Source organism: Macrobrachium rosenbergii, chromosome 56 (assembly GCF_040412425.1).
Source record: "Macrobrachium rosenbergii isolate ZJJX-2024 chromosome 56, ASM4041242v1, whole genome shotgun sequence".
NCBI classification, from domain to species: Eukaryota; Metazoa; Arthropoda; class Malacostraca; order Decapoda; family Palaemonidae; genus Macrobrachium; species Macrobrachium rosenbergii.
The window spans coordinates 9,966,802-9,982,899 of NC_089796.1; the positions used below are offsets into that span (position 1 = coordinate 9,966,802).

The 16,098-nt window shown below is 35.6% G+C and overlaps 1 protein-coding gene across 1 annotated transcript in view; it reads right to left on the reverse strand.

Annotated features, from left to right (window-relative positions):
* Nucleotides 1–16,098, reverse strand: part of LOC136836370 (transmembrane channel-like protein 7) — a 101,097-nt gene that overhangs the window by 73,757 nt on the left and 11,242 nt on the right. Inside the window, exon 2 of the mRNA XM_067100562.1 lies at nt 7,011–7,306. Coding sequence (XP_066956663.1) covers nt 7,011–7,299 — 289 coding nt within the window. The 5' untranslated portion in view covers nt 7,300–7,306. The remainder of the gene's footprint in view (nt 1–7,010; nt 7,307–16,098) is intronic.

Here is a 16,098-nt window from a genome sequence, read left to right on the forward strand (position 1 = left end):
TATAAGAACTGAAGCTATATAGACCACAATCTAGTTTGAAAAAAAAATTATTACTACGTATGAAATGATTACAGCAATTACCAACGCCCCATTTTAATCCGTATTACGAATTCACTTAGCTGGAAAACAAATCATAATTGTGGCGATAATCATCATGATACTGTTCGTAATATAGTTTTAGCGATGGCGATTATTATTATTATTATTATTATTATTATTATTATTATTATTATTATTATTATTATTATTATTACTGGAGTAGACTTTGGGAATCTTCGTTCTATAATTCATTATTATTATTATTGCTAAGAAATTCTCAATTTCGTGAAAAGTAATTGCGTAATAAAAATCCACAATTGTATAGTAATTTTTATCTTTTACATAGTAACACCATTTACTATAAAACCATTAATAATAATAATAATAATAATAATATTATTATTATTATTATTATTATTATTATTGAATTAACGAGACTATTCAGTCACACTAGAGTAAAGACAAAGTTGAAGAAGTTGGACAGCTAAGTGGGAAGAGACCTTGAAGTATACAACGAATGAAAGAGTAAAAAGGCAGTAAGTACACCAGCCACGGCCTAGGAAGAGACGCTATAAAGAACTTCAATGCCATCTACAGTGCGCCTTGCGTGACACACTGTAGGGTTGTAGGGTCTCGCTCAAAGCGTGTCTGCTTTCACTTAAGTGTCAAGAAAAGATTAAAATTAAGTACTTCAAGAAATACTAGGAAAGGTAAATAACGCTACATTCTGGGAGATATCGAATACCAGCGGTTAATGGGATTCAATTCAATATCATTATATTTTCTATATGTAGTAATATGCTCAGCTGTCAAATCAGCACGGACTCTTGTTCCTAACGCAATCCGTATCATATTCATTGGACCGTATCCTCAAAGTTCTAATATGAAATCAGGACAAGAAAATCAAAACAAAAAACGGGACATAACTTACAAATGGAAAATAAAATATCGTCAGATTAAGAAAAGGATGAAAATATTTTAGAATCTGAAATGAAGCAAATTTAATCGTCCATTTTATTTTCTTGTTATTTTATGCTTCACCTTTTTAAAGTTCACTGTAATTTTCATGTTCATTATCAAGGGTTAGGTCGAAAAATTTCGTTCTGTAGGTCGCCTTTTATTTAATTAATATTTTTCTATGCATCCCATTACTTCTTAATGTAATATAAAATAATAATAATAATAATAATAATAATAATAATAATAATAATAATAATAATAATCATCATCATCATCATCATCATCATCATCATCATCATCATCGGAACACTAGCACGATCCCAAGATCACTGAAAGGAATTCTGGAAAAAGTAGATGCAAGTAGCTCCAGGACTCATAAGAAGTGTGCTGCTAGAAACAGCGCACATAGTGTAGAAAAGTGATGGACTCCTAAGGAGGCAGGATGCAACCCGGAACCCCACACAGTAAAAACCGCCCAGTCGAATATGATGACTGTGATATACAAAAAAAAATAAATAAATAAATAAAAAAAAAAATAATAATAATACTAAACAACAAAAATATCGTGGCAGCTACGATAATCCAACAAATAACTGTAAAAATAACGATGTGAATAAACGATCTAAAAATAACGCGCAACCTTGATCGAATCATTTTCAAAATCATTCTCTAACCTTGACCAAAATAATCCGGGCCCACATGGGGGTAGGATGTGTGGGTGAGGGGAGGGGGAGACATGATGCGATTACCATTATTATTAACAACGGCAATATAAAAACAATAACAGAGATATTCAGACAATTATAGTTGTTTATGCTGCCTTCGTTTTCATGGGCGCTGCTACAAGCAAGTATTAAATCAAGGAATGGAATGGAATACAAAGTTTAGTCCAAAGGCCAAGCGCTGGGGCCTATGCGGTCATTCAGAGCTGAAAGGGAAATTGAGAGTAAAAAGGTTTGAAAGGTGTAACAGGAGGAAAACCTCGCAGTCGCACCATGAAACAACTGTTACGGGAGGGGGAACAGTAAGAAAGAAGAAAGAGAACATGAATGGAGGTAGAGTAAAAAGAATGAAAGGGGTTGCAGCTAAGGGCCGAAGGGACGCTGCAAATAACCTCTGGCAATGCCTACAGTGCACCCCGTGAGGTGCACTGACGGCACTAACCCCCTACGGGGAGTATTAAACCAAATCGAAATTCGTATATATAACAGTGAAACATTTACCGGGGAAAATATTCGTGGAATTTACAAAGTTATTTTGATTTAACTCCCACCTCCAGTACTTACTCTGAATGACCAAGGCTGCCTTCTCCATGAACTAATTTCTTGAAACGAACATTGCGTATGAAATTCTCTTAGGTGTGGTGCGGTTAAGGTAATGATGTTGGGGCCAATTTGTTCAGCTTTTATTTTATTACAAATGTGTGTCGATTCTCTTCCAAGGCTGTACCATTCACTTATACATACGAGTATATATGCAACCCATGCGTGTATACAAGTGACTGGTTATATATATATATATATATAGATATATATATATATATATATATATATATATATATATATATATATATATATATATATTATGTATATTTATATATATATATATATATATATATATATATATATATAGGTATATATATATATAATTTATATATAAATGTTATTTGGGCACATTTTCTCTTATGCAATTCCTTTTGAAGAAAATGGCATTATTTGCAGAGGCTAATTTTTTTATTTGGACTTTGAATCAGTCTGTACTTATTTTTCTCTTCAGGCAAGCTTCTCAGGAATACGGAAAAATTATTCACGTTTCTTTCCACTTACTTGTTATAGTCGACGAGACTGATTCAAAGTCTAAATGAAAAGACAGTCTCAGCCAACAATGCCACTGACTTCAATAGGAATATATATACAATATAACTCCAACAGGCATATATACACAGTAGTTTATGTACATACATATACAGTGTATATAGCAGTATATATATATATATATATATATATATATATATATATATATATATATATATATTATATATGTGTAGTTGTTACAGAAATCTATTGTGCAAATTCCTAAACAAGAGAAAAAGAACCCTCACCGAGTGACTCTTAATAATGATAAAACCAAGGTAATGAAACCTCTCTTTACCTTGGATAAAACAAGTATCTATCCCTACATGTGCCATGAAATTTATCTCGGTCACCTTCCTCCTCCTCCTCCTCCTCCTCCTCCTCCTCCTCCTCCTCCTCCTCCTCCGCATACAAATCGATCGCAACGGAGTTATTACCTATCCCAGTTGTCTGTCAAGAAAGAGACCAAGGGAATTTCATCCTTACTCACGCTTCTCGTAAGATCGGAAATCGTCTCTCCGCAGTGTGCAAGAAGAAGTCGTCCCTTCAGGGGAAAAACGCCTTTGATACCGACCGCAATTAAGGTCGATATCCCCTGTTTGGGAGAAGAGATGAGGGGGGGGGAGGAGGAAATAGGTCACGTAAGCTGATCACCTCATTATGCCGGATGAGACATGACGAGACATGCTGGGGAAAAATGATGAGACGTGATTTTTATGACCATGTCAACGCTATACAGGAATCGTGCATCGCTCTGGTAAATATAATGGGTATGGGTAAGTTTCTACGGCATATTATATGGAATAATAATAATAATAATAATAATAATAATAATAATAATAATAATAATAATAATAATAATAATAATAATGGAGAAATCCACAGTCATGTACATATATGTTTTTAAAGATAAATCTGTACAGAGAGCTTTATCTTTAAATACATGTACACATACATAACTGTGGATTTGTTTCTCCATTTCAAAACTCATTAAATAATAATAATAATAATAATAATAATAATAATAATAATAATAATAATAATAATAATAATAATAATAATAATAATTCTGTAAACAACTTCAGTTACTTGAATATCAGGAGGGAAATTTGTACATAAAATTTCCCTCTTGATCTACAAGTAACTGAAAGTTGTTTACAAATTATTATTATTATTATTATTATTATTATTATTTTATTATTATTATTATTATTATTATTATTATTATTATTATTATTATTTACAAAATAAGTTTTGTAAATTCCACGAGTATGCAGAGTAAGTGCTGGTGGTGGCAGTAAAATCAAAATAATTTTTTTTTTAAAATAAGGCTTATGTATTTTTTGTGCATATCAGATAACCACGATGATAAGCGATTTAAAAGTTCATATGCGCAATCTTACGTACATTATATTTCTTGAAGGATCATGATACTTACATTATGTTTAATTAACCGTCTATATCTTTCATAAAAGTTCAGTAGGAAAAATCGCGCAAACATGAGGTTGAAACCAACTCTAATTTTTATTGCATTAAGTTTATTATTTACCTCGTGACGTCAAAGTAAAGATCTTTCTATATTATTATTATTATTATTATTATTATTATTATTATTATTATTATTATTATTATTATTATTATTATTATCATTCAAGTAGTTTTACCAGACCACTGAGCTGATTACCAGCTCTCACGGGGCTGGACCGAAGGATTTGTTTTTATTTATATTTTTTATTTAGATTTTGTCAATTAAACTACAATTTTACAAAAAACTTTATCATTTGAATAATTTCAAATGTAGAAGTTTCTGACAAAGTTTCCACAGATCGATGTATTTCCAAAACTTGATGTTCGCTGCTAATTATAGCCTTCTTCGGCCATTCACACAATAAATGTCTGTAAGATATAACCAAACCGACGGAAACATTACGAAACAAAAGAGTAACTACACTACAAAAAAAGGGGGCTTTGCATTCGTGTCAAGAACATTCAGTATGCAACAGTAACCATTAAAAACATGACGGAATCGGGTGGAACGATTTTCAAAAAACTCTTCTTTTAGACGAAGCCACAAGCCACGTGTCCCCACCGCGAACATCGCCTACAAGCAGACACTAGCGGATCCAGAAAAACTTCACGGGGGGGGGGGACACAAATTTTCATATTATACATACAAACACTCACAGTATATATATATATATATATATATATATATATATATATATATATATATATATACATATATATAAATATATTTATATATAATATATATATAAATATATTTATATATATATAATATATAAATATATATATTTATTTTTTCCCATTTTCATATTCCTCATTTATGTCATTATCCAAATCCTCAATATTATTATTGTACCATTATTTTTCATGGGGGGGCCCACGTGCCCACGTGCCCACCACCCCTCTCCTGGATCCGCTAGTGCAAGCAGACCAAGGCAGCATTTCCTCATACCTCCCAAGAACACCTCCCTATATTTTCAAACGGGCGACATCTATTGAGAGAAGAGAAAGATTCATGGCGGCGTTCAGCATTAGCCACGCCAAATAATTCTCGTCGGGTTTCTTTTATTTTCCCGCCAGGCAGGTGAATGTAAACGCGAGTGAGAAACTTAAAAGCTGCCACTGCTTTATGGACGTCAAAGCAAGTCACTTTCAGAGAGAGAGAGAGAGAGAGAGAGAGAGGAGAGAGAGAGAGAGAGAGAGAGAGAGAGAGAGAAAACCACAGAGAGAGAGAGAGAGAGAGAGAGAGAGAGAGAGAGAGAGAGAGAGAACCACAGAGACAGAGAAAAAAAATGACAGGAACCACACTTGCAGAGAGAGAGAGAGAGAGAGAGAGAGAGAGAGAGAGAGAGAGAGAGAGAGAGAGAGAGAGAAATGATAGCGCACCATACTTCACTTGCACGTCTCCTGAGAAATTAGGTGATATAAAGTGATCTTATTCTTTTATAACTGAACCTTCATCTTTTTTTACGAAACCGTTTTCTCAACACGGAGTGTCTCCAGAGAATAAACAGGACAAAGGTCACTGACACTTCAGCTGCTGAATCAAAGATGAACTGCCTGGGAAGGTAAACTCCCACAAGAAGAGAACAACATTTTTCTCCGGATGTCTTAATTAACTCGTCTTATCTGTTTTTTATACTCCCAAGATGATCCCAAACCTTGTCAGGTATGTTTATGATAATTTACCCCTTTATTTTCGGTTGTCTATGCTCACATGAATATTATCTCAGACCTTAGATCATACGTCTCCAAATATTTGTCCAGAGTCAATAACCTTGGAAGTCTAAAAGCTACGATATTCTAAAAGCAATGTATACATGCTGTCTGCAGAATAGGAAGATAAAATTTAGGCCAAAGACAAAGAGCTTGGACCTACGAGGTCATTCAGCGCTGAAAGGGAAATTGACAGTTGAAAGGTTTGCAAGGTGTAACAGGAGGAAAACCTCGCAGTTGCACTATGAAACAATTGATAGGAGAGGGTGGATAGACAGATATAAGAAAGAATATGAACGCAGGTACAGTAAAAATGGATGAAAGGGTTTGAACAGCTGGGGGGTCGAAGGGACGCTGCAAAGATCCTTAAGTAATACCTACAGTGCACTGCATGAGGTGCACTGGCGGGGTATATATATGTGCTTATGACCAGCGATTTTATGCAGGATATTACAAAATTTGACAGCCCTCGCAATGTGAGAGATCAACGAAGTTCTTGGCCAATAAAAGGAACCAATATGAAAAGTTCTACATAAACACTGAACACCAATTTACAATAGTAACCACTTCATAGAAAATGTGACTATTGTTAGTAACAGAGTACTCACCGTAAAGTTCATAATAATAGAAAAAAATAACTGCTCACAAGTAATTACTCCCTTCATATAATATACATTTAACAATATTCGAAATGGAATGCAAACTTCATTACACGTTACAGAGTGCACAAATTTTACAAGAGAATAATTAATTTAAAAATAAGCGTGAATTATACTTATTAATGAGTACTCATTAATAGGTATAATTAAGTCATTACTTAATATAAAACAAATGCTGATCAGGGAGTACTTACTTCATTAAAGAGGAACCAATTCAAGATAATAAAGACAATGAGAAAAAAAATGCGTTCATCCTTACCGTTGTACCTCTTGGAGGGCAGGAGGGTGGTGATTCGGGTGTCGTAGATGTTGTCGACGGAAGTCGGGTAGGCCTCCCGGTAGAACTCCACCCCGGCGTCCTCCCAGCCGCCCCTCTTGGTGGACTTCTGGCTCCGTCCGCCGGAGCCACTCCGCCCTCCGGAGCCGCCGCCGCCGCCGCCTCCACCCCCGCTGCTCCCTCCTGCACCTCCTCCTCCGATGCTGCCCCCTCCTCCCATCACTCCGGAGGACCGGCATCCCCCTCCCCCAGAGTTGCGATCCCCCGACATGTCCTCCCTGCGAGGGAGTGTTGGTGACGTCATCGAGGGGCGGTGTGACGTCATCGAGGGGCGATGTGACGTCATCGAGAGGGGCGATGTGACGTCACCGAAGGCGCGAGATGAAAAGAGAGAGAAAAGGAAACAAAAAACGAAACTCTTTTGGCCATCATCATCCATCAGACAATTTTTTTTTAAATATATAATTTTTTAGTTTTAAATATTTTACATATTTAGAATTTCTTTACACACTGTTGGAGGCTATCGCTTGGCCTTGTTGAAAAAAAGCTAGATGACTGAAATAACTAAGTAAGCCAATCAATACAGTATTAAAAAGATGAGTAATATTGTAGAAAAAAAAGACGAGATGACAAAAGGCAGCAAGGTTAAAAAAAATAAGATAAAAAAGAGGAAAAAACTGGCAGAAGCCGACTAAAAAATGCTTGTAAATATTACGACAGAAAGCAAAGGGGAAAACAATATCGAATATGAAGAAAACTGGCCATTCTCCATTCAAAAAAGAAGAGAGAGAGAGAGAGAGAGAGAGAGAGAGAGAGAGAGAGAGAGAGAGAGAGAGAGAAATGTAATTTGAGATCCCCAGATATATATGGGTCGAAGGATTTGGACTGACAAAAAAAAAAAAAAGCCACCTGTACATTTTATGAAGCCGGACACAGTGACCGCTTTCATTCAACACTAAAATTAAGTCATTTATATTTATGTTAAATAGAGGTATATATATATATATATATATATATATATATATATATATATATATATATATATATATATATATATATATATACATATATACATATATATATATATAATATATATATAAATATGTATATATATATATATATATATATATATATATATAATATATACTATATATATAATTATACATAAATATAAATGTATATATATATATATATATATATATATATATATATATATATATATATATATATATATATATACATATATATATATATATATATATATATATATATATATATATATATATATGAAAGGCAAGGGAGCACTACCAAATGAACCACGTCATAAGTAGTCGGAACCTGAACAGTGAGCCTGCCCAGGTAAAACTCTTAGGTACAGTGGTACTTAGATTCCAACTTCTTTAATGATTTGTGTGGTTCAATTGATGGCGCCCTGGCCTAAATTTACTTTCAGATATTTGAATTTCACAAAAAAAAAAACAAATACATCTTAATTATTTGGGCCCTCAAGTCTCTGATTTACATCATGCGTCATTTTTTTTTATATAAAATTTCTGACTATATTTATTCCTGTAGTGTTGAAGGTGATAGCGGCATCAGCCGCATTCAATTTAAAAAGGTCTCTCTATCTTTCTGATCATTGTTTTTTCAGGGTTCCTGCGTTCTACCAGTAACTTGCCGATGTCTGTGGTTCATGGAAAGGAAAGCAGTAAAAAATTTGGTAGTTCTATTTTGGACGAACATACTATATCAGTTGCTGATATAGTGTAGGCCTTTTCGTCCGAGATGAAACTACCGAAGTTTGTGACTGCTTTCCTCTCCAAGAATGACAAACATTGGCGCGTTCCAGAGGTCTTTTATTCCTCACACCGTGGGACTGTGGAACAGCCTCCCTTCAGAGGATGTCGCGCAATTGGAACTTCAGAAGTTCAAGCGAAGATGCAGTGCATGACTGCCCTAAAACTATTCTCCTTGCATTTTACATTTTTGTCTATTTAATAATTTATTTCTTCTGTTTTAATAAGTGGGATCTCTTCATTCTGTAGTTCCCTTTACTTCCTCTTACTTCTTCCTAATGAACACCATATTCTTTGGAAGGTTCAATTTCAAGTCAATGGCCCCTTTGGTGGGCTTGTTCCATAAGAAAAGGTTTCGTTTTCTGAATAATAATAATAATAATAATAATAATAATAATAATAATAATAATAATAATAATAATAATAATAATAATAATAAAAGTTGTAAACAGTTTAAGTATGAGTTTTCCTTTACCGGATGAAAGAAGAGGGTTGAGCGTATGGGTTTGCGGCCCTACCTTTCAAAATACCAAATCGTTACTGAAGCCTTGCAACGGATCTTGACACCTCGTGGTAAGCGGCAATGGACCGCGCTCGTATCGCAATGAGTTACGAAAACCAACAGAGAAATAACTCTAAATTATGTTGAAGCTTTGACCTCTTGCTTGAAAGTGCTTTAATAATTCATTTGTCATCTACATTTTTCGTTGTTGTAAATATACTCGTAAATAAAAAAAAAAAAATTATTAATGGATACTTCAAAATCACTGACTTCTTGCTTGAAAGCGCTATAAATTCATCTGTCATCAAACTTTTTTCCTTGTCATAAATATAAAATAGTAAAAAAAAATATTACTGGATATTTCAAAATCACTGGCTTCTTGCTTGAAAGTGCTCCAATAATTTATTCGTCATCTACTTTTTTCCTTGTCGTAAATATAAATAAAAGAAATTATTACTGGATACTTCAAAATCACTGACTTCTTCCTTGAAAGTGCTCTAAATTCATGTCATCATACTTCTTTCCTTGTCGTAAATATAAATAAAAGAAATTATTACTGGATACTTCAAAATCACTGACTTCTTGCCTGAAAGTGCTCTAAATTCATCTACCATCAAAATTCTTTCCTTATCATAGATGTATATAATAAAAGTAATAATCAATGGATACTTAACAATCATGGAAATCACGAAAACGTCTTGACAGAGCAATGAGGAACGGAACGGAATATAGAATTTAGGCCAAAGGCCAAGCGCTGGGACCTACGAGGTCACTGAGTGCCGAAAGGAAAATTGAGGTAGAAAGGTTTGACAGGTGTAACAGGACGAAAACCTCAAAGCAGCTGCACTACGAATAATTGTTAGGAGAGGGTGGAAAGTCAGATGGAACAAGTGAATATGAACGGAGGTACAGTCAAAGGAATGAAAGGGGTTGCAGCTAGGGGCCGAAGGGACGCTGCAAAGAACCTTAAGTAATGCCTACAGTGCGCTGCATGAGGTGCACTGACGGCTCTACGCCCACCCCGCCTCTACGGGGGCAATAGGGAATGGTCCTATACGTATTGGGATATCTCCGTTCATCAGACTTTCTCTGGAGTTTAGTGAATATATTATTGGAAAAACAGCTATATTAAAAAGAGCTTACAAAAGTCACGAAAATTTTCCAGATATTGAAAACGGGAGGGAATATGAAAACACGGAGGACCGGAAACTACAATTACATTACAATTTATGAACCACAGATCAAAATTCATTATTATTATTATTATTATTTCTCCCGTCATCAAGGGGCTGCGGTAGGACGCTCGCTCCGCCAGAGCCTTTATTATTATTATTATTATTATTATTATTATTATTATTATTATTATTATTATTATTATTATTATTATTATTATTATTATGAGAGGATTCTAACGTATATTAACAAATGAATGAAAGGCGAAGTTATTTAATAAACTAACAAGACAAAAATCACAATCCGATCTCAAAGGACAAGACAAAGCAACAAACGCACAGAAACAAAGCGCTGCCCTAATCAAAATTCCCTGAAAGGGGAACAACCGAAGCTACAGACAATCTACACAAAATACAGCCCTTACGAAATACGCATAAAATATAGCTCACACTAACGGCAGTCAAGAAACGAGAGAGTCATTTCAACGTATGAGAACTGGAAGGCATATGGATGGCGTAAAGAACAACTCAAGGATACCGAGATGTATGCTAGTATTGCACCAGCCCCGGTTTTTTGGCCATGACCCTAGGTTAGGTTAGGTTAGGTTTGGTTAGGTTAAGTTAGGTTAGGTTTGGTTTGGTTAGGTTAGGTTAGGTTAGGTTAGGTTTGGTTAGGTTAGGTTGGTTAGGTTAGATTTCTACCTTCTGGGTAACTTGGGTGTGGGAAACATAATGAGATTATTTTCAAGAATTTTCAAGAAAATTCTACGGTTAGTTTTTAAGATCTAGCGTCTAACTTTTTTTCAGGGAAAAGTCCCGGTACTCGGTTACATCTCGGGGAAAATGCGGGATATGCCTTAAAAAGAATCAACATGAATGAATAGATAAATAAACAAAATCACATAAAAAACACAGTCTTTTTATGTTAATTAAGAAACGTGTTCAAGAAAAATGAATGTCACTGCAACGTATTAAAACTGAAAGGAATATGATCCCAGGACATGCCTAAATAAGAATAAACATGAATGAATAAATGAATGAATGAATAAATAGACAAACGAATATACCTAAAACGTAGCCTTTTAATGTAAATTGAGAAACGTGTTCAAAGAAAGAGAAAGAGTTATTGCAACGTATGACAACTGAAAGGAATATGGCTGGCGTACACAATAATCCAATGATCCCGCAACATGCGTCAATATGAATAAAAATGAATGAATGAATGAATAAACAAACAAATATTCATAAACTTAGCCTTTTCATGTTACTTAAAAAACGTGCTTCGAGGAAAATGAAAGAGCGACTTCAACGTATGAAAACTGTAGAGAATATGGTTCGCGTCAACAACAATCCTGGGATATTCCTAAACTACAATAAAAACGAATGAATGAATGAATGAATGAATATAAACAAACAAATAAACAACTTAACAAATCATCATATCTTTAAGTTCCCACGGCCCCTGATACACGAGTCGAAACGAAAACCTTCAAAAGAACACTGATCGAAGCGCACTTTCGTATCTTTCAAAAGAGATGTCAACGCAACATAATGGCCCTCAGGGTGAAGAAGCATAATTCACGTACACACGGTAAATTCGAGCCGGGAAAAGATGGCGGTGAAGAGAGGAGAGATGAGCCATAACTCGACCTCCGACTTCCCCTTCGCCGTGCCTGTGGAAGATAATCAAGCACTGCCTTGCCACCGCAGGCAAGCAAGCAAGCAGGCAAGCAGGTGGGTAGGCAGGCAGGTAGGTAGGCAGGTAGGTAGGTAGGCCCTCGGCTAAAAGGTCACCTGTTGGGAAGGGAGGAGGAGGAGGAGGAGGAGGAGGAGGAGGAGGAGGAGAAAAGAGTGAGTGACAAGAGGGAGGCTGAAAACAAATTACAAGAGGAAGAAGGTAGAAATCTGAAAATGGAGCCAGAGAGAGAGAGAGAGAGAGAGAGAGAGAGAGAGAGGAGGGAGAGATTATGGGAGGAGGAGGGGGGAGGGAGGAAAGGGAGGAGGGAGGGGAGGAGGAGAGGGAGGAAAGGTGGAGGAAGGGGGAGAGGGGAGTAGTGGGCGTGCCAAACGTAAAGGGCACGACTGCATGTGGGAGTAGTATCAATCCCATTCTGGATCTGGGGCGCCCAGGCCGTTGTTCCAAAAGTAGATGACGTCCCGCTTAAAGGGAAGGCAACTTCAAAGGCCCGAAGTGCGCGCGAGCACGAGCTCTTGCTTCGTGATTGCGCGCCGTATTTTCGAGAGTGTACAGACAGGCCTTTTATGCGTTTTCATTAGTGAGGAACCATTGTTTTGTCCATTCAGAATAAGATAAATAAATAAATAAATACATAAATAAATACACATAAATATACAAATACATACATAAATAAATAAGATAAATAAATAATACACTAATAATCTTCAAATCTTTCAAGTTAAACGAAGAATTGATCTGATATCGATGCTTTTCCATAGAGGAGACGAAAGAAAGAAAAACGCGAAATAAGAAATTCTGGGTGGAGAGAGAGAGAGAGAGAGAGAGAGAGAGAGAGAGAGAGAGAGAGAGAGAGAAACGCGACCTCACCCATTACTGTAATGCTTTGAGCTAATACTTTCAAATTACTTAGACAGGATCTTCAGGTGATCCTCTGTCAAGATTGACCTTCATATATATATATATATATATATATATATATATATATATATATATATATATATATATATATATATATATATATATATATATATATATATATATATATATATATATATATATATATATGTATATATATATATATGTATGTATATGTATATGTATATATGTATATATAACCATTATATATATGTATATACGTGTATATATATACTTTATATACAGTATATATTACCCTGTGTCTTTTCCGTTTCAGAAGAGGTTGCGCCAGAAGGGTAAAGCCTTCAGCTTTCTCAGCAAAGTTTTGGAGATGAGGTTGCTAGCCCCATGGCCTTATTCTTGACTCATTACCCACTGGTACACATTTACAGCTGGGTGGAATGGTAAGCGGAATGCAGTTTGCAAACGGAAGTCAAGCACTACACCACTCAGCCGTGGAGCCATAAAATTAAAAAAAGCATACGGCTAGCAACCTCATCCCAGAAGCTCGCTGAGAATGGCCGTACTTAAGCTTTCCGGCGCTACTCCCTACCAAGGGAAAACGGCACAAATATTCATATATATATATATATATATATATATATATATATATATATATATATACACATATACATTTATATATATACATATATACATATGTATAATATATACATAATAACATATACATATATAATATATATACATATATATATACAGTATATATGTGTGTGTGTATGTTTGAGCGCGCATGAAGGCATCATGTTTTCATATCATTGAAAACCATAACACTGACAACAAAACCAACGCAATAACATCTTCTGTAAACAAGAACACTTCCTCCTGACACTCACAGCAAGAAGGCCATTCCTTTAACGCCTGACCTTTAAAAAAAAAAAAAAAGATTCAATATCTATAGGCCTATCTGGTTCACAAAACGAAAACATAAAATGAATACCACAATACCTGACTCCAATGAACACTCACTTGATACGGAAACATTTTCTGAGCTACGTGCGCACAAACGGTGAATGGAATGAAATAGAGAGTTTTTGGCCAAAGGTCAAGCCTGGGACCTATGAGGTCATTCAGCGCTGAAAGGAAAATTGAGAGTATAAAGGTTGAAAGGTGTAACAGGAGGAAAACCTCGACCTTCCACAATGAAACAATTGTTGGGAGAGAGCTCTAAGACAAAAGAAAGCGAATATTAACGGAGGTACAAGTATAAGGAATGAAAGGGGTTGCAGCTAGGGGCCGAAGGGACGCTGCAAAGAACCATAAGTAACGCCTACAGTGCACCGCATGAAGTGCACTGACAGCCCTATACACGCCCCCTACGGGGAACTCAGCCCTCCAAGTGCGTGTTCACATTAATCGATTAGACTAATAATACTCAGCCTGCAGGTGTGAAAACCCCAAAACGACCTACCTAAACTGAATTTACAGGCGTGAAGAGGCTAAATCACCTGTCTTAACTAAACACTCCCTGCAGGGTCAAAATAATTTAACCTGCAGTCGTAAACAGCTAAAATAACCTGTCTAACTGACTAATCGTCCACAACTAGTACATCTACAGGTGCAAAAAAAAAAAAAAAACTGAGACTGAGATAAATTAAATAATATCATGACGTCACAAAAGTCAGCATCGAAATCTTGACCGTTAATCTTAGAAAATGCGGGTAGTAATATAATAATATCGAATCTTTCCTAGATAGTGACCCCCAACAAAGTTCGGGGGTCATTATCTAGGACTAATATTTCTTGGATGTCATTGTCTTTATGATATTTACAGTCTTTTGTTTATGTTTTTACGGTCATCCCCACCGGGTTTGTGCTAAACACGCCGCAAAGGTGGATGCATACCGGGTTAAAACCCTAAGGGGTCACTATCTAGGAAAGATCCATAATATCTATTCTAGAACTAGGAAGTTGGGCCCGTTTCCCCTCCAGAATAATAAACCTTCACCTGGGCCAACCTCCATCATGGGAGGGACGACTCCTCACCAAAGGATTTGCAGACTGATATGGTGTACAGTCCTCTGCTTATTTATTTAACTGACACTGTCCACTATGTCACTCAGGCGTTATCATTATTATTATTATTATTATTATTATTATTATTATTATTATTATTATTATTATACAGAAGATGAAACCTATTCGTATGGAACAAGCCCACCACATGCAGGGGCCACTGACTTGAAATTCAAGCTTCCTAAGAATATGGTGTTCATTAGGAAGAAGTAAGAGGAAGTAATGGGAAATGCAGAAATAAAAAATCCCACTTATTAAAAAAGAAAAAATGAATTAATAAATAGATAAACAGGCAAAAATATATTAAAATCCAAGAATAGTACTAGGGTAGTAATACATTGCATTTTCGCTTGAACCTCTGAAGTTCCAACTGTATTACCACTTAAAGGCTCACTTCAGTAACATGTAAAGCATTAGTGGGATGTGACCAATCAGTTACGCCACAAAAACGTTTGCGGTAAAAAAACAAATAAAAAGTTTGCTGCTTAAATGTTTGAGGCAGAGATGTTTGCGGGGAAATTACCTACAGGCGTCATAAACATATACCACAAATATATGACAATATCTCTTGATAAAGAAAACATATACATTAATGGCAAAGAAATCACAAAAGTAAGCGCGTGATTTTGTTTTTTAGCTGAAGCCACCTGGAAAGTCCAAAATGAAACGACTTTGTACCCCGAAGATGCGTTACAATACACGAAAGTACTTGGCACACTGTCGTTTCATTTTGAACTTTCCAAGTGGCTTCAGCTCATAATAAATTAATCAGTGCAACAGGAATAATACTCCTAAGAGAAATTATGAACAAAGCATTATCAAAAGCATAACAAGTAAAAAATGCGCCGAAGTTTTTTCGGCGCAATTTTGTTTTCTGTACAGCCACTACAGCGTATAGTCAGGGCCACCGAAAATAGATCTATCTTTAGGTGGTCTCGGTATATAATGCTGTACG